Raw genomic sequence first — 19,383 nt, 5'->3', positions numbered from 1 at the left:
GTTTTCTTCCCTGCGGAGCGGATTGCCAAATCATTCAACTACAAATTTCTGCGCCCAGAAAAAGTGAGATAGCTGACTTTGGGCATTTTGGATGCCTTTGAGAGCTTCCAAGTGCAGTCGGTTTCAGCATCTGCAAACAGGATGGTTTCCCACTGGTAAGGATCGGACCTTTCTTTCTTGCTGAGTTCAAGGTGGACAGAGAGCGAAGGCCGAGTGGATGTTTTCCGTGTCAGGAGGCGAACTTTCCCGGCAAGCGGCAAAGATCAAAAATTTGTGAGGGTGCTCACCACCCCCACCCTCAATCTGCTTTCAATTCCTTGTGTGGGTGGTTTTATTTTGCTATTTCTTCCCTTCACCTGCTGCCAATTTGAATCTAGAGGTCTGAAGACGTTTGGGTGAGGAAGGAGACTTAAATGTGAAATACTGGGCAGGTGTCAGCTGAACTCCGCCAGTCAGTCAGATTCTGGGTTTGTGTCTTCCCAAGCTGATGTTATCAAGGAGTAACTTCAAACCGTGAGTCATTTTGGCTGTGCAAAACCTGATCAACCATCTGTTCCAAAGGGCATCAAATTTGCTCACCGTGATCATTCTCTGCCCACGAACGGGGACTTAGTTGGCAAGGCCAGGACTAAACTGCATTGCACGTTTGGTTTTGTAAGAGGCGAAAGGAAGCGAACCACGTTTCTCTCCGAAGACTCACAGGCATTTTGATTTTCCTCTCTGGAGGGCATTCCCTCCCTCTCTCTCTCTCTCTCTCTCTCTCTCTCTCTCTCTCTCTCTCTCTCTCTCGTCTTTCCACTTGAAAGATGTCCGGCAAAGCCAAGATAAAATGTTGGACTTGGATAGTTTTGGCAGCCTTGGTGTGCCAAGAGTTTTCCCACATCCGAGTCGCGGTGGCCAAGAAAGAGAGAAAGAAGCCGAAGGAGCCTAATCAGTACACAGAGCCTTTCAACGGGACTCTTTCCAACAGCGAAGAACTCAACACGCACTCCAAGGTAGCTATCCAAATATATATGCCTGTTCTCAGCTCCTCTTTTCAGTCAATCCTCAAGCGTCAGGTGGAGGGGGGGTGGAATCTCTTTTTAAAAATATATTTTTCATCCACGTGACAGCACAGTTGGATTCCCATTTTACAGATTGGGAAAACTGAGGATGATGTAAAGTTAGGTGGCCAAGGCACAGAACCTAAACACAGGCAGGGTTAAGAAGAGATAATTTCATTTCCATGCCACTCAAGTTTGACAATAGCTTTGTTTGCTGAAGGTTGTTCTTTAAATGCATGAAAAATTCTCACCCCTTTTTTTTTTTTTGGGTGTGCACTTTCTGAAAAATTATGCATTTTGTATGCCTTCGCTACTTAAGGATAACACCGCTTTGTAGGTGTTTTCCCACCATAAAATGCCATTTTAAAAAAAAAATCGGAATTGGAAGAAGCACGCAACCCATTTTGTTAACTCTGTTCTGATCAGTTTGTGAATTAGGTCAGAGGTCAGTTTCTTTAAAATGCAAAACAAATAAAATTCCCCTCCATCCCAATTCAGGGGGCTGCTCTGTGGGCTCAGTGAGGATGTGTTTAGTAGACCCTGGGAGCATCTGCATCGTAGGTTGTCTGAACTGATGGAAGGAATTGCCGCAGGAGGCAGTGATGGTTGCTCATTGAATTGCATGGCTTTAAAATAAGGCTGCCGGCTGTTGCTGTGACTCCAATGCCCATCATCCCCAACCAACATGGCCAGTGGTCAGGGATGATGGGAACTGTAGTCTCAACAACAACCAGGGCAACAGGTTCCCCTGTCAGTGTTGAGGTCAGAGATATGAGTGCCTATTAGCTGTGTCCAGCTAAGTTCTACTCAGAACAGGCCCATTGAAATGAATGGACCTGGGTTAGTTATGTCCATTAACTTCTATTTTGAGTAGATCTAGCTTTGGAGCCAACTCTATGGGAGCAAAGAGCACAGCCTAATTTTCCGAGGTGATTTTTGGATGTCAAGAGATGGTGTCCCCATCATACACAGCTCATGGGCTTCCCGGAGATAATCCAATTTATAGGGATAGGTGAGCTTGTCGATTCTGATTTTGCCCATTTTTGTTTTTCCCCAGGTTCTCATTTTTCCAATCTTTAGTTCAGTTCTTCACATTTTTCACATCCATTCGGGATCATTATAAGAAAATGGTCTGCATCTTAGCGTACGTTTCTACCTTGTGTGCGCTTTTTTATTTTAGCATGTAATTTCCCCTGACATACACATTTTTGCAAGCAGTTTTCTGCGTTAAAATACATTTATAAACAACCCATACTTTCTACTAACTTTTGCATTTTTCATGCACATTCCCTCCCCCGCAACACCCGCATTTTCAAACACACTCCTTGGTTGAAGAACCGCATTGAAGAATTTGGAAAAGCCTGACTTCCAAAGGATGGCTGCGTTTTTTGTTTGTGAGTTGTTTCAGAAAATGCAAACTGAAAGCACCTTCATATAGCTCAGTTGGTTAGAGCATGGTCTGGCAGTGCCAAGGTTGCAGGTTCAATCCCCCGTTAGGACTGAAAATTCCTGCTTTGCAGACCCTGGCCTGATCCAGATGATACTCAGGGTCCCTTCTAACTCTATGAGAAAATGCAAACCGAACTAAACTTACCGTATTTTTCTCTCTATAAGACACACCAGACCACAAGACGCACCTAATTTTTGGAGGAGGAAAACAAGAAAAAAAATATTCTGAATCTCAGAAGCCACAACAGCAAGAGGGATCGCTGCGCAGTGAAAGCAGCGATCCCTCTTGCTGTTCTGGCTTCTGGGATAGCTGCGCAGCCTGCATTCGCTCCATAAGATGCACACACATTTCCCCTTACTTTTTAGGAGGGAAAAAGTGAGTCTTATAGAGAAAAAAATATGGTATCCCCTTAATCCTAATGGTTCTCTGCAATCAGGCAACTTGGCCCGATCCTACAATACTGTGCTTATATCCATCTTCTAATTCTGTAGGAGCAGAAAGCACTCTGAGTTGCATCTGCTGTTAGCCTTCCTTAGGTCTAACTCCGAGTACAGTTTAGTTAGCTCCAAAGCTTGTGTGATTCTCATCCAACGCACCTTGTTTTCAAGATGCATGCCCCTTCTCCAGGGATCTGAGTGGCTAGGCTGCCTTTGTGGCCTTTTCTCTCTTTTTTTTAAGTGTAGAGATGAAGCGAAATGTGGTTAAGGATTGGTGGGGAGAGAGGATCCAATGGAGATTTAGAAAAGTGTGCAAAGACCAGAGAAATGAGAAACTCTCTCCCTTCTCCCCTCGGAGAAGCACGTTGGTGGCAGGTTCAGGACAGGCAAAAAGCCTTTCGTGTGATTGCCGCAACACATAGTTAACCTGCGGAACTCACTGCCACAGGAGGCAGTGATTGCCACCAACTTGAATGGCTTTGAAAGAGGATTAGGCAAATTCCTGGATGATAAGGCTATCAATGGCTACTAGCCATGAAGGCTACAGTCTACCTCCTCTGTCAGAAGCTGTATACCTCTGAATTGTAGTTGGTGGGAATCACAAGAGGGGAGAGTTGCTCTTGCACTCAGGTCTTGCTAGCTTGCATCCCATTGGGGCATCTGGTTGGCCGCTGTGAGAACAGGATGCTGGGCTAGGTGGGCCACGGGCCTGATGCAGCACCGTTCTTCTTCAGTAAGCTTGTGTGGTCATGCTCAGTCGCTTGGGCAAGAGAAGCCTCTTGTTTCTACCATGCCTCAGTCCAGTATACCTGAAGGAGCATCTCCACCCCCATCGTTCTGCCCAGACGCTGAGGTACAATGCCGAGGGCCTTCTGGCTGTTCCCTCACTGCGAGAAGCAAAGCTACAGGGAACCAGGCAGAGGGCCTTCTCGGTAGTGGCGCCCTCCCTGTGGAACACCCACCCATCAGATGTCAAGGAAGTAAACAACTATCTGACTTTTAGAAGAGATCTGAAGGCAGCCCTTTTCAGGGAAGTTTTTAATGTGTGACATTTTAATGTATTTTTAATCTTTGTTGGAAGCCGCCCTGATGGGCGGGGTACAAATAATAATTTATTATTATTATTATTATTATTATTATTATTATTATTATTATTATTATTTTCCCAAAAGCATCTGTTGCAAAACAGGAATGTTGAGTTTGTTAGGCTCTCTTGCAACCTGTCATGTTTCCCCCCTTGTACTCCTACACAAGGTTTGCCTCTGCACCGTTTCAACCTCACAACAACCCTGCGAGGTGGGCTAGGCTGAGAGGGAGAGAGGCATCCCGCAGGTCACCCAGTGAGCCTCGTGGTTGGATTTGAACCTGGTCCACATCTGACACTCTGACCCTGTCATGTTTCCTGTTTATTGCTCTATTTGAGCAAAGGCAGTTTTTATATTAGGGATGTAGGAAGCTCCTTTATATCGCCTTGGAATATTCGCCCTGTTTCGCTCAGTATTCCCTGCTTGGATCAGTGATAGTTGGTGCCCTTTGGGGCTGATGGGGCAGAAGCCAGGGAGCCCAGCAGTAGGTGGCGCCAGAGCCAATGGCAGCCAGAGTCAGGTCATTCTAGATTCATCTCCATCTTTCTCCTTCCTGCTGAGTCCTACTAAGGAAGAGGAGGAAGCTGGCAGCCAGAGCCTCCCCGTATGCTGGATGGCCGTGAAAAGGCAGGCAGGTGGCAGCAGGCCGAGGGCAGACTCAAGTTGGTGGGGCAGTGCCCCATCTGCACCAAGGAACCAGCTTCCACTACAACTCCCATCCTCCCGGCTGTCAGTTTAGCAACATCTGGAGGGCCAAAGTCTCCCCACATCTGGTCTATGCAGCCTGCCACCATCAGCTCTGACAGACTCTCCAGAGTAGGGCTGGGCGATACAGCGCTATGTCACTGAAAACCGGTTTGAAGTTCATATCATGATATTGGTTTCATAATTTCTGACCTGGCAATATATCGCAAATGTGTGTACTATGCAGAAATCACAATGCAGGGAAAACTGTGAAGCCAGCCACTGCCTCTGTGTAGCTCCATCCTTATTTCAGACATCATGATATATATTGATATACTGACGTTTAGCTGGCGATATATTGCGATTTTGAAAACCTGATATCGCCCAGCCCTACTCCAGGGTATCGACCAGGGAAGGGTCTGCCTCCCTTCACTTGTTACTGGAGAGCCCAAGGATTGAACCTGGGACTGTCTGCTTAACTCAGTGGCTCGAGCACCTGCAGGTTCAATCCCCAACTGGCATCTTCAGGTAGGGCTGGGAGAGACTCCCTGCCTGAAACCCTGGGGATTTGCTGCCGGTCAGTGTAGGCACCATTGAGCTGGATGGACCAATGGCCTCATTCAATATAAAGCAGCTTCTTCTGTTCCTAGATCTTAAGAGAAGAACTGCACTGGCATCTCCAGGTAGGGCTGCCTGAAACCCTGGGGAGCTGCTGCCTGTCCATGTAGACAACTGAGATGACAATGGAGGAGACAATTGAGCGAGATGGAACAGTGCCCTGACTCTGTATAAGGCGCCAAAAACAGGTTCTCTAACCGCTGGGCAGTGACACGGGTGGCACTGTGGGTTAAACCACAGAGCCTAGGACTTGCCAGTCAGAAGGTCGGCGGTTCGAATCCCCACGACGGAGTGAGCTCCCGTTGCTCGGTCCCTGCTCCTGCCAACCTAGCAGTTTGAAAGCACGTCAAAGTGCAAGTAGATAAATAGGTACCACTCCAGCGGGAAGGTAAACGGCGTTTCCGTGCGCTGCTCTGGCTCGCCAGAAGGGGCTCAGTCATGCTGGCCACATGACCCGGAAGCTGTACGCCGGCTCCCTCGGCCAAAAAAGCGAGATGAGCGCCACAACCCCAGAGTCGGCCACGACTGGACCTAATGGACAGGGGTCCCTTTACCTTTTTAACCACTGGGCAACATTGCTGTAGGAGGAGCCTCTGCAGCTTGTTGCCAGTATTGCAGCGGAAGCCGCAGCCTGCCTTCACAGCACCCTGGAGCTGGCCACGCAGAGGCGTCTGCCACTCAACAGTGAGGGCTGCGGCCCGGGGAACCATCTGGGGCTTGCCTTGCCTGCAGGCGGCGGGCGGCGCAATGGGTAATCTGTGGCGCCGAGGGGCGTGACCGCCAAGCTGCAACACTTAATACCCCTTATAGACGCTTTGTTCCTCTTCAGGCTTAAGAAATATATACACACACACTCATACGCACACACTGGGAAGTGTCATTCCCGTAATCTGTGGATGTCTGTGCAGGGGCTTAGCAGCCGGCAATTTAGCCCATTGTGGTTAATTAGCTAATAGGAGCTAATTACCCTCTTGCGGGTGGGGAAAAGGAGAGAGATTTACCCTCCAGACAAGAGCTCAGAGACAATTGCTTCTCCTATATCTGGGCAATTAGGAGTGCGTGCCAATTAGTTGGGAAAGACTGTTGCTTGATGGCACGGCGAACGCGGCCCTTTATTTAGTCTGAATCTGCCGGTTCGTTTTTCTGGTTTTTGTCTGAGCTGTTGGGTTTCCTGGAAGGGAGCTTGTTTGTCAAGGAAGAGGCTCTGTGGTCGTGGGTGGGGGAGATGCGCTGGCTGGCTGCTCCGCAGGCCCAAGCACAATCTCTTTTTGGAAAGGTGGCCTGCCTTGTATCGAACGCTGGGTTTTGGCTGAGATCTATGGGTGGGGACCCTAGAACTCTCAAGATCTTGTAGGACTCCATCAGCCAAAGCCAGCATAGCCAATGGAGCAGTGGTTGAACCGTATTTTTGTACTCCAGCTCTCCTCAGCCTCAGTCAACCTGGCCTCCGGCCCAAAGGATGATGGGAGTTGGAGTCCCACCACATCTGCAGAGCATCGGGTTCCCTGGTGCCTGATGTAAGCAGGGAAGCGTTCCATTGCCTTGTCTCTGTGGGATCTGACCTGTGGTGGACCTTTTAACTCGCACATGGTCTAATGCTGCTGTTGAGTGATTATTGATCAGAAAGTGGTGGCCTCACCTTCATTTGAGGTTTTTAAGCAGAGGTTGATCTGTCGGGGATTCTTCAACTGCGATTCCTGCATTGCCGGGGGTTCACCTAGATGACCCTCCCAGTCCCTTCCAACTCTACAATTCCATGATTTTATGATTCTACGTGAGTGGGAGTTTGTGTGTGTGTGATCCCAGAACGTATTGGCCTGAGGAAGTGCCCAAATGACCTAGATCCATTATATTCAGTGGTCCAGGAGATATTTCCAACATTGTAGGGCCTTAGCTGAATAGCTGAGCACATGCTTTGCATGCAGAAGGTCCTAGTTTGACCCCCGACATCTCCAAGTAGGGATGGGAGCACCTGCCATCTAATACCCAGGGGGGGGCTGCTGCCAGTTTACACAATACTGAACTAGGTGGACTGAAGACTCTTGAGTTCAATAGACACCACTCCTCAAAATGGAACAATGGGCTGACTCTGCCTAAAGCAGATCCCTATGGTCCCATGTCCCAAGGGAAGGGCCAATATCTCCATGGTAGAGCTCCTGTTCCTGGAAAACTGCTGCTGGTCAGATGGTGAACCTGTGGCCTTCCAGATATTGCTGGACTCAGCCACTGGCCAACCGTCTGGAATGATGGGAAGTTGTAGGTTGTTTTTTTAAAGCGTTTATTAATTTCCCAATAAAAACATCTAATTAACATATCAAATCAAATCCAATAAAAACAAAAAAACTTTAAAAAAAAGTCCAATTGTCTTCCAAATTGTAATAATTTTTGTTTTGGCTTCCCACGGTCTGAATTCTGAAGCGCTTTCATCATCATCAATGTTTTTCATAATTCCATATCCGATCTTTTCCTCCACATTTTGACTCTGGTTCTGTGATCCTCATTCATGTCAGAAGACAGATACTTTTTTTTTCTATGGAGTGCAGATTTGTCCGTATATTGTACTTTTTCAGCTGTTTTCATTTTTTCATCGCACCGCTTCATTTAATTGCATCCAAATCCAGAGTTCTGTCCAGCTCTTTGAGAATTGTTATTTTGGCAGCTCCCAAATCATTAATCTTTCCTGTCCAGGGGGAAGTTGTAGTTTAACCATGTTGTAAGACTCTAGCTCCCTTCAGCCTCGGCCAGCGATGATGGGAGCTGTAGTCCAACAACATCTGAAAGGTCAATCATTTCCTACACCTGGATTAGTTGACCAGCCGTGATGGTGGCCATGTAGCCTACTTTACAGAGGAGACTCCTCTATTTGAAGGGCTGCCTGGCAGAAGTCTAGTTCAAAGATAAAGGATACTAATAAGAGAGAGCCACCCAGATCCTAGATGGCCAAACTGAGCAGTCACACCCTTCACCTGCTCACAGCCTCCCCCACAACGGTTGCATTTTCTGTTGAAAACTATAGCAGTGATTTCTAAATTTGCACCTATGTATGTAACAGAGTCTGTGCTGCGGACACAAATCTGCGTTCCTTTTCGTTGCTGCGTTCCCTCTTTCTCTGGCGATGCAACAGAGGTCATCCAACTTGCATACCCAACTCTGCGATTCTCTGCACTCAGTCTCTCTCAGCCTCATTTTTCCTGGGCTGTAGAATGGGATTAAAAATGGATGGATTTCAGAAGGTTCTTGTGTGGATCGGAGAGAGTTGGAAGACAGAGTGGGCTGTCAGCTCATCCCCTTGTGGTAGTTGATGTGCTAGATGGAATTATATATATTTTTGAAAAGTCTGTTCGACAAATCCGTGGAAGGGTATGTTTGTATGCTAAGCTTCAGAAGAGCCCTGTTAGATGAGATCTGTTAGATCTCAACTGCCAATGGGCCCGGAGGCTTGAATCCTATCTACAAACAGCAAAATCATTCCCCAAGTGTCAGCATTTTTATAGAGCCCAAGCCCTCAGAATTCGCACACAGGACGGAGGCAGCAACATATTAGTGGTTCGTGGAAGTTTATGTAAATTAAGTGGGGGAACAGACCCCAAAACAACCCAGTGAGGACTGAGCATGCCCAGAGGCCATGACTGATGCTTAGTTGCTTGGAACCCTTAAAAGGAGCATTCCACACTGCAAGACTTTGTTGCAGACTCCACTTTTAATTATCATGGCCAATAGTCTGCAACAGATCTATCCTTCATCTGTCTTTCAGCCATTGCTATTATCCGATGGCAAGGAATCACATTGTCAGTGCATTATAATTTGCACATTATAAACAGGATGCAACCTAAGATGTATCAGTCTAAACATCAAAGAGAGAGGTCTGCGTAGAGATCAAGGAAGAGGGAGCGGGGAGCAGTGTCCTATTATTATTACTACTTTTCCCCAGACTGAGACTCAAGGCGACTTACAAAAATTAAGGCAACACTGATAAAATACAGAAAACTAAAATCCAACAGCTAAGAAGTAATTGAATGTTAGAATTAAAACCATATAAAAACCAATCTATTAAAATGCAGATGGCAAAAAAAGGCGCAGCACTCTTAAAAGCTTTTAAAGCAGTCAGCTCCCCAAGGCCTGCTGGAATACAACAGTCTTCACCTTCGCTGGTGGAAGGACAACAAGGAGGGAGCCAGTCTAGCTTCTCTAGGGAGGGAGTTCCAAAGTCTGGGAGCCACCACTAAGAAGGCCCTCTCCTTCATCCCCATCATACCTGCGAGGGTGGCAGGACCAAGAGAAGGCTCTCTCCCAAGGATCTCCGAGCTTGGGCAGGTTTGCAGGGGAGAATAAAGGTAAAGGTAAAGGGACCCCTAACCATTAGGTCCACTCGTGGATGACTCTGGGGTTGCGGTGCTCATCTCGCTTTACTGGCTGATGGAGCCGGCGTACAGCTTCCGGGTCATGTGGCCAGCATGACTAAGCCGCTTCTGGCGAACCAGAGCAGCGCACGGAAACGCCGTTTACCTTCCCGCCAGAGCGGTGCCTATTTATCTACTTGCACTTTGACGTGCTTTCGAACTGCTAGGTTGGCAGGAGCAGGGACCGAGCAACGGGAGCTCACCCCGTCGTGGGGATTTGAACTGCCGACCTTCTGATCGGCAAGTCCTAGGCTCGGTGGTTTAACCCACAGCGCCACCTGCGTCCCATAGCCAGTTGTAACCAGGGAGTCGTTGGCTTCCTATGACCAACCCCAGTCAAGCGTCTGGCTGCTGCTCTTTGGACCTTCTGAAGTTTCCGAGCACGTCTCCAAGGCAGCCCCTCTGTGTGCGGCAATCTGTTCAGTCTACTGGACCAGCCTCTGCTGCGGCCGTGGGTCCACCCCCCTGCTTTGGCTTCTTGTTCACCGCAGTGGCTCAACCACCCCATCTCGGCTGCAGGCATCTCCCTTCAGCTGCTGGAGCCTGCCTTTGCCAAGACGAACAGAGCGCGGCTTACACGCTCATTCTCGGGATTGCTCATGCATGCCATAGTAATTAAATAATAATACCACAAGGACAGAACATTCATTTTAGCTGTCAGTCACGCCGGCTGGCGGTGGGGAAAGCAGGGAGCGCCCGGCCTGCCTCTCTCTGAGAGGGATTTGTAACTCAAGGAAGCCAGCGGCGGTGGCCAGGCCTGCGTGGCTTCTCCTTGCGGCTGGTGCGAGGTGGCTGCAGAAGAGAGCCGTCGGGACTGCTCTCTGGCACGAGGCTCTGGTTGCAGCCTTTCCCACGCTTGTGCGATCGCAGAGCGCAGCCCGAAAGCTCATCAGGAAAAGATATATGATTATTACAGTGGTACCTCAGGTTACATACGCTTCAGGTTACATACGCTTCAGGTTACAGACTCTGCTAACCCAGAAATAGTACCTCGGGTTAAGAACTTTGCTTCAGGATGAGAACAGAAATTGTGTACCAGCGGCACGGTGGCAGCAAGAGGCCCCATTAGCTAAAGTGGTGCTTCAGGTTAAGAACAGTTTCAGGTTAAGAACGGACCTCCGGAACAAATTAATTTCTTAACCCGAGGTACCACTGTACTATTATTTTGGTGGTGCTCTTTGTACAAACTCACAGATAAAAAGGTAAAGGGACCCCTGACCATTAGGTTCAGTTGTGGCCGACTCTGGGGTTACGGCACTCATCTCGCTTTACTGGCCGAGGGAGCCGGCGTTTGTCCGCAGACAGCTTCCGGGTCATGTGGCCAGCAGGACTAAGCTGCTTCTGGTGAACCAGAGCAGCACATGGAAACGCTGTTTACCTTCCTGCCGAAGCGGTACCTATTTAACCGCTGACCTTCTGATCAGCAAGCCCTAGTCTCAGTGGCATAAGAAGCTGCCTTGTGCATTGCAGGGGCCAGACCAAGTCAATCTGAGGGGAGGTTGGGATATTTTGCAGAGGGTTGGACCAGATGACCAGATGATTGAGGCGTGTACAGTGGTACCTCAGGTTACATACGCTTCAGGTTACAGACGGTTCAGGTTACAGACTCCGCTAACCCAGAAATATTACCCCGGGTTAAGAACTTTGCTTCAGGATAAGAACAGAAATCGTGTGGCGGCGGCGCAGCAGGAGGCCCTATTAGCTAAAGTGGTGCTTCAGATTAAGAACAGTTTCAGGTTAAGAATGCACCTCCAGAACGAATTAAGAGGTACGTAACCAGAGGTACCACTATAATATAATGCATGCACAGTGTGGAGAAAGTGAACAGGGAAATCTTTTTTCCTCCCTCTCTCTCATAATGCCAGAACTCGTGGACAATCCAGTGAAGCTGAATATTGACCGATTCAAGATAGATAAAACGTGATCCAGCCGCAGGGCTCCTCTTTATGTCCTGATGAGAGAGATGGACTTCGCAGCCAGACTGCAACCTGCTGTCGAACATCTCCTGATTCAAAGATAGTCTATCATGGAAGGTGGGGAGGAGTATATTGTTGTTTGATGAACACAAGCCCAAAGTCCTCCAGTAGAAAAGCAGAGCCTGAAACATGTCTTTGAGCAGTCCCATTTTTCTGGAAAAAAGAGGTGCCATTGTTCTCTTATCATAGCAATGGCGCCCAGCTGAGAGGTGCTGGAATTGAGTTCCCGTGAGTTCCAGCCAGGAGTGCCAACTTGAATAAAATATTGGGGTGGAGGTAAGCCCCCACACTGCATAACCAATCACATGACGCAGTGCACGCACACCGTTTTAATGGCAGTGCCTATCAACTTTGGGGGGATGTCCCCCTCAGCCCCTACGAGTTGGCTCCTATGGTTCGGGCTGAAAAAAGTCCTGCCTTTGAGTGACGGTGGGGAACCTCAGGTCTGGGGGTCAGATGTAGCTCTCTGGGGTTCTTATCTGGCTCCTGGATCTCTCCCCGGACCACGCCCCTCACCAGCCCTGCTTTGCATCTTCCTTGAGTGTTTTTGCCTGGCTGGATCATGCCTTTTTTGCTTGCCTGGATGGAGGAGATACAGGGCTGTGCCACTGTGTGTGGAAACTCTCCTACTGAATGAAGGTAAAATTTGCATTCTAGGCCCCACCCACATTCATCTCTTGGCCACGCCCACCCTTGGCATGTGTCCCTGGGTAGGTTACCCAGAAGGGAATGTGGCATTCGGGCTGAAAAAACCCTGGTTTTGAGGATAGGCCTTTGGTGGGAGAGAAAATAGCGAACTTGAAATCTGAGAGGTCACACGAGGCTCAGAGAAACCCAAGGATTTGTGGAAGAAGGGTGGGTGGGGAGCTCTGAGGAAGGAGACTCCCCCCCCCCTTTTTAAAAAGCAGTCCAGTATTGGATCAAGCATGTTCAAGTGGGCACAGAATGCTGACTATCAGGGGGGTTAAAACGAAAAACTAGGGCAGGAACGGAATGGGGTGTCCAGGGAAACAATGCAGAGCTGGCCTGAACAAGGCAACATTTTCCCTGGAGCCTCTACCTGTGCCCTCTTGAATTTTTGTGGGTGCATTCGAGGCAGGAGAAGTTGCTCAAGAAGCATTCCTCCTGCGCGCCCCCCCCCCAAGAAGTTTGTTTCATCGGCAGCAATTTGGGATCCCGTAAAACACTTGATTCCTGATCCCATTCTTGGGATGTCTGCTTGACCCGAGGGCGTGCTTGACAGATCTAACATTGACACTAATTACTCAATTACCATGGAATGCGTCAAGGCTCTGCTGGAAATGACTCAGGCAGCCCCTTCCCTTGGCTCGCAAGGCAGACAGCTGCTATTCCGCAAGCCCCCACCTGGGGCAAGAGAGGAGGGTGCTGAGTGAGCCAGGGCTCTCCAATGGGTAGCTCTTGGGCCTGATCTGGCCCCAGGGGTTGCTAGGACATATGTTATGTAGCTGGGATTGGTAGGGTTCCCTCCTCCTCCTTGCTGAGTTCTACAAGGGCAACACCGAGACTAAGGAGGAGGAAGCTGGCAGCCAGAGCTCTTCTCTTGGCCATTAGGAGACCATGCAAACTGCAGCATGACGACAACCTTACCTTTTTATGTATATAGGAAGATAATATTAATAGGTGGTATCCAACTGAGTCTTATACAGAGTAAGCCAGTCTAAACTAATGTACATAAGATACTCATGCCCATTTGATTTATTTCAATGGATCTACTCTGAGTAGGACTAACACTGGATCTAACATAATAATAAATAAAGAAGACAAGGGACAGGCAGCTGATTGAAAACTCTTAGAAAGGGATTTTCTGATTCAGCTTATAAATAGTAAGCTGATACTGAACTGAGCCCTTTGCTGAGTGGAGGGGACCCTCAGAGGAACTCTCTTAAGTTTTCCCAACCATCCAGTAATTCCGGTTTGGGTGTCTCTGATTTCCTGATTTCTTTTTCTCCTTTCTTTTTGCCAACACCCTAATCTGAGAGGGATCCACCCCCCATCCAAGCCCCCTCCCTTAGATAAATCCTGAAGTGTGCCAATATGCATTCTTGTTTTCAAACTTTGATACATTCTTTCCAGCATCCTCTCCCCACCCCCCTTGCTTTCATTAACAAGCCCCAGATTCCAAGAGGTGATTCATTAAAGCTCCTGAGCTGACAGTTCATTCATTGGAGGGGCTCGTGACTCCCGGGCTTGTCTTCTTCTTCTCCCTGTTGATGATGGAACTTTGGCAAGGGAAGGGTCTGTGAATTGGCTGGGGAGGCAGTCACTCCCAGATTCCATTTTTGACAGGCTATTGGTGGCAGTGGGCAGATGCTCTGCCACCAAACTACGGACCTTTTTTTACTAGGAACAGAGGAAGCTGACTTACGCCATGACAGCTTTGCTCTTCTTCCACAATTGGAGGCAGGAATGCCTCTGAAAACCAGTTGCTGGAAGACTCATGAGAGCAGAGTTCTTTTGTGCTCGGGTCCTGCCTGAGGGTTTTCTCTCATTCATATATATATATATATATATATATATATATATATATATATATGCCAACAATACTCTTGCCGCTGTTGTTGCAGATAAAAACAATTTAATGTCCTGTCTATTAATTAACTTACCTGCCTGAGGGTTTCCTAGAGGCATCTGGTTGGCCACTGTGAGAACAGGATGCTGGAGTAGATGGGTGTTGGGCCTGATCCAGCAGGGCTCCTCTTATGTTCCTACGTAAGTCACATCATTGATCCTCCCAGCTTAATGTCATCTACACCAGCTGGTCTTCAGCTGGCCCAGACCTAAGGCCTGCCTCTGACACATGACCTGTAATAACATGGGACCCATTTTCACATTTCACATTTCCACTTTTGATTTATACTTAACTAGTGGGGGTGATTTGATTTATACTTAACGAGGGATGCGGTGGTGGCGGTTCGAATGCCCGCGACGGGGTGAGCTCTCGTTGCTCGGTCCCAGCTCCTGCCAACCTAGCAGTTCGAAAGCACGTCAAAGTGCAAGTAGATAAATAGGTACTGCTCCAGCGGGAAGGTAAAGGGCGTTTCCGTGAACTGCTCTGGTTCGCCAGAAGCGGCTTAGTCATGCTGGTCACATGACCCGGAAGATGTACGCCGGCTCCCTCGGCCAATAAAGCAGGATGAGCTCTGCAACCCCAGTTGGTCACTACTGGACCTAATGGTCAGGGGTCCCTTTACCTTTACCTAGCGGGGAATGCCCAGGAATTTGTAGAGAAACGAAGGCATACTGTGATTTATTTAAATGGGTAGTGTCATTTGTGAGTTTTTGGTCGCGCTGCAAACTGCGCAAAGTTGCACCAAAGTCATATTTCACTCTACCATCTCTATTCAGAATGGCACTTGGCACCCAAATGTTGATGAAAAGCACTCCTCCCCATCTCAGGAATCCTTATGCCAAGCTTGGTGATGCTATCTTGAGAGGCGGCTGAACCAATAGAGGACAAACGGACTATCCATTTTCCAAAACGCACAGTAGATAATGCCTGATAATGTGCACTATTAACCCTAAAATGGCAATTCACAGTGCAGTATGCCTTAGCATCACTACCAAATGAAAACCAATGATTTTTAAGCTTCATAGTTGCCTGAAAGCAGAGAAGAAGCTATTGAAAACAAGTGATTTTTGCATGCTGGGGGAAGTCCAGTAAGCTGCAGAAGTGGAGTAGAAAGTGAACAGGGTGCCCTGCTTCATAGAGATCTCCCTTACTAGAAGCATTGATATAGGAAGGTGGGGCATGTGATTGGCCAAAAATATGTACAGTCGTACCTCCACTTACGTATCCCTCTGGATGCGTAAACTTCGGGATGCGAACATGGCAAACCCGGAAGTATTTTTCCAGGTTTCACTGCACATGCATGCGCAGAAGTGCTCTATGCGCCACTCACATGCTCAGAAGCGGTCCTCCCATTGTGAATTCCTCAGGATGCAGCCAGACCTCCAGAACGGATCCCGTTCACAACCAGAGGTACCACTGTATCTTGTTAAATAAATGGCTCATGCTTTTCCTGCCATATTGCAGCACTCGTGGAGATGGATAGAGCAAGTGCCTCATCAGAAGAACGGATCCTAGCCCAGACACTACCCATATGGTTCCTTTGGTCTAGTCAACCTTAACTGGAATCCAACATGGCGCAGACCTGGAGCTCAGGTGTAGGTCCTGATTCGTTGGTTGAAGATCTATGATCTATACTGATTCCATTGGCTCATTGCTGGAGTCTTTCCCAGCCATACCTGTGGATACCAGGGGTGGCACCTGGGCCCCCTTCGCATGGTAGAGACCTGCCCCCCCCAAGCCGGGGTCCTTCTCAGAGAACAAAAATTGGGAGCATCAATTGGGAGAGAGTACCCTTGGCACCCAGAAGGTTCCATGTTCAATCCCTGGCATCTCCAGTTAAAAGGGATCAGGTAGCAAGGAGAAGAGCCAGGAGTGGCGATGGGGGTCAAATCTGCCTAATTCACACTTTCTGAAACAATACACAACATGAAACACAGCTGCCCTGTGAAATCTGCACTTCTCCAAACATAGGAATGCACAAAAAGCATGTACAAAAGAATGTACATACTGAGGTAAAATTGCTTAGATGAGGAAAAATACACAACACACATTGTCTTAGGGCAGGCATGGCTGAACTTGGCCCTCCAGATGTTTTTGGGACTACAATTCCCATCATCCCTGACCACTGGTCCTGTTAGCTAGGGATGATGGGAGTTGTAGTCCCAAAACATCTGGAGGGCCAAGTTTGGTCATGCCTGTCTTAGGGGAACTTGCCCCAGTGTGGTGTAGTGGTTAAGAGCGGTAGCCTCGTAATCTGGGGAACCGGGTTCGCGTCTCCGCTCCTCCACATGCAGCTGCTGGGTGACCTTGGGCTAGTCACACTTCTTTGAAGTCTCTCAGCCCCACTCACCTCACAGAGTGTTTGTTGTGGGGGAGGAAGGGAAAGGAGAATGTTAGCCGCTTTGAGACTCCTTAAAGGGAGTGAAAGGCGGGATATCAAATCCAAACTCTTCTTCTTCTTCTTCTTCTTCTTCTTCTTCTTCTTCTTCTTCTTCTTCTTCTTCTTCTTTGTAATCAAAGGTTAGGCAAAACTGCATAGACAAATGTGCATATTGGGAGAAATTTGGACTAAAAAGCTGGTGAGTTTTTATTAGGATTAAAGAAATAAAATCTAACTTGGTGCAGAAATGTGGAGGAGTAAATTGGGGTGGGGGTTGGGGTTGGGGAAGGAAACTGAAAGTGACAGAGTCATAGAACTGTAGAGCTGGGACATACAGTACAGTGGTACCTCGGGTTACATACGCTTCAGGTTACATACACTTCGGGTTACAGACTCCGCTAACCCAGAAATCATGCTTCAGGTTAAGAACTTTGCTTCAGGATGAGAACAGAAATCGTGCTCCGGCGGCGTGGCACCAGCAGGAGGTCCCATTAGCTAAAGTGGTGCTTCAGGTTAAGAACAGTTTCAGGTTAAGTACGGACCTCTGGAACGAATTAAGTACTCCCAAGGTACCACTGTATAGCCGAAAACTCCAACGAAGGAGAGTCCCCCACTTTCTGAGGGAGCCATTCCACTGCCAAATAGCTCCAGCCATCAGAAAGCTCTTCCTAATGCTTAGTTGGAATCTCCTTTCTTGTAATTTGAGTCCATTGATTTGGGTCCTACCATCTGGACAGCCTTTTAGATATTTGAAGGTGGCTATCAAATCTCCTCTCAGTCTCCTCTTTTCCAGGCTAAGCATACCTAGCTCCTTCAACCGTTCCTCATAAGGCTTGGTTTCCAGACCTTTTGTCATCTTGGCCACCCTCCTGTGAACACATCCCAGCTTGTCAAGATCCTTCTTAAACTGTGGTGTCTAGAACTGGACACAGTACTCCAGGTGTGGTCTGTCCAAGGCAGAATAGAGCGGCAAGACTATTACTTCCCTTGATCTGGAGGTTATACTTCTGCTGATGCAGCCCAGAATAGGCTTTTGCACTTCATTCACCTCTAGCTTGGAGAACTGCAACCTGTCAGAGCAGGCAGTACTAGTCTAGATGGAAAAATACCCTGACTTGGTATATAAGGCACCTGTAATGGACGCTGTAAGTTGTAACCTGCACTGCAGATCTTGCAGTGAATGGTTGGACTAGGTGATCAGAAAGTTCTCTTTATGATCATGCACTTGTAAGGGAACGAACAGAATTAATAATAATAATAATAATAATAATAATAATAATAATAATAATATCTTTATTGTCATAGCCCCCTCTCAGGGACAACGAAATTACTTGGCTGCTCCATCCACCCAGATAGGGCACTCCATTTAAAATCAAAACAACTATAAAAACACTAATTAAAACAATATAATATAATACAGCAAGGAAGATTAGATGACTTCAAAGTCCAGGTTTCCCATTCAGGGCCGAGATCGCTCTGGAGAAGAAGCCGTTCTTGAGACGGCTCGTTCTTGTTACCTGCCTTCATTGTTAGGTTCCCATTGCTTCCTTGCAGGGCTTAGGTGCTCTGGGCTTTTTGCTATCTTCCACTCAGAATGTCTGGCCTCAGTGCCCTCTAGCTGTGAAATGGGATTTTTTGTGTGTGCTTTAAACCACAAGTAAAGCATTTGAAAGCAGGAGCAGGAGGAAATGCTTCTCCGTGCAAACTTTCTAAGGGCAAAAATAAAATCTGCTTCTAATTTTAGTTAAAGTGGAAACTAAGTCTGGACAATAGCTCCTTGGTGTTAATAGCAGGGGTGGACAGAAAGTAGATCTACTGGATCTCAGTGGTATGATTTCTGACTCCCCATTATTTAGCAATATAAGCTACAACGAAGGGCTTCAGTTCTATGCACAAGTACTTGCCTAATCTAGGAGCAAGTTGTATGTAACGTTGAGCCTCGGTGTTCCCCAGCTGTAAAATGGGCCTTAATATTGAAGTATGCAGGCATAGCTTGCTGTTTCTTAAAACTGTGAGGTCTTTAAAATAATATATCTCCCATGGCTAAGGCATCTGCTTTTGTTTTTTCTCAGCCTTAGCATTTATCCCCACCCCCAATTTTAAAAATATTTTTTCCTCCTCAAGCATACATGTGGCTCTTAATTTAGCTTTATTGAAAATGCAAGACAACCATTCTGAGATCTGAATTTCTGAACTGCAAAATTTGATTTTCAACTTTGGAAGTCCTCATGGGGAAACTGAAGTATTTTTAGCCCCAAAGTCAACCCTCAATGCCAAATTTAGAGGGTGGGGGGTGGGGATTCCTGGTATCAATAAAAATGGCTTTCTTTTCTGTTCCACTGAAGGAACCATTACTGACAGCTGAGCAACACTGTTGGATTATGTATCTATACATCTATATATGGGGTAATGTCAATTGAACAATTAATGCGCAGAACAACAGGCCATTGTGAACATTCACAAGACTTTGTGGAGAATGTGCACATAATCTGTCCATGAATTCTGCAGATTTCCCAACTGATATATATAAAACCTCCAACAGGCCTTGGGGAATGTGCATCTCTCGGCTATATATTCTTGTCATTATGCATTGTCTCCAACAGGTCTTGGGGAATGAGCGTATCTCAGCTACATTTTTGTATATTCTCCAGCCAATATGCACAATCTCCAACAGGTTTGGGGGAATGTGCACATTTCCCAAGACCCTGTGGGAAATTATG

The 19,383-nt window shown here is 47.5% G+C and overlaps 1 protein-coding gene and 1 long non-coding RNA gene across 5 annotated transcripts in view; one reads left to right on the top strand and one right to left on the bottom strand.

Moving 5' to 3' along the window:
• Positions 1–19,383, bottom strand: part of LOC310850913 — a 169,449-nt gene that overhangs the window by 128,893 nt on the left and 21,173 nt on the right. The gene's annotated exons all lie outside the window — the stretch shown is intronic.
• The window catches only part of C1QTNF12 (C1q and TNF related 12), a 38,520-nt gene continuing 19,900 nt past the window's right edge, over positions 764–19,383 (top strand). For 3 of the 4 annotated variants that reach the window (XR_014567435.1, XM_083752819.1, XM_083752818.1), the window contains exon 1: positions 764–995. Coding sequence is in view for 2 of the 4 variants with exons in the window: in XM_083752819.1 (XP_083608945.1) it covers positions 807–995 (189 nt within the window). In the remaining 2 variants the exon portion in view is untranslated. Of the gene's footprint in view, positions 996–11,587; positions 11,751–19,383 lie in introns of those variants that run through there. The other variant, XM_083752820.1, reaches the window with a different exon arrangement.

This window comes from Podarcis gaigeae (genome assembly GCF_964106915.1).
Source record: "Podarcis gaigeae genome assembly, chromosome: 8".
Lineage (NCBI taxonomy): Eukaryota > Metazoa > Chordata > Lepidosauria > Squamata > Lacertidae > Podarcis > Podarcis gaigeae.
This window is presented reverse-complemented; position numbering and strand designations above follow the sequence as displayed.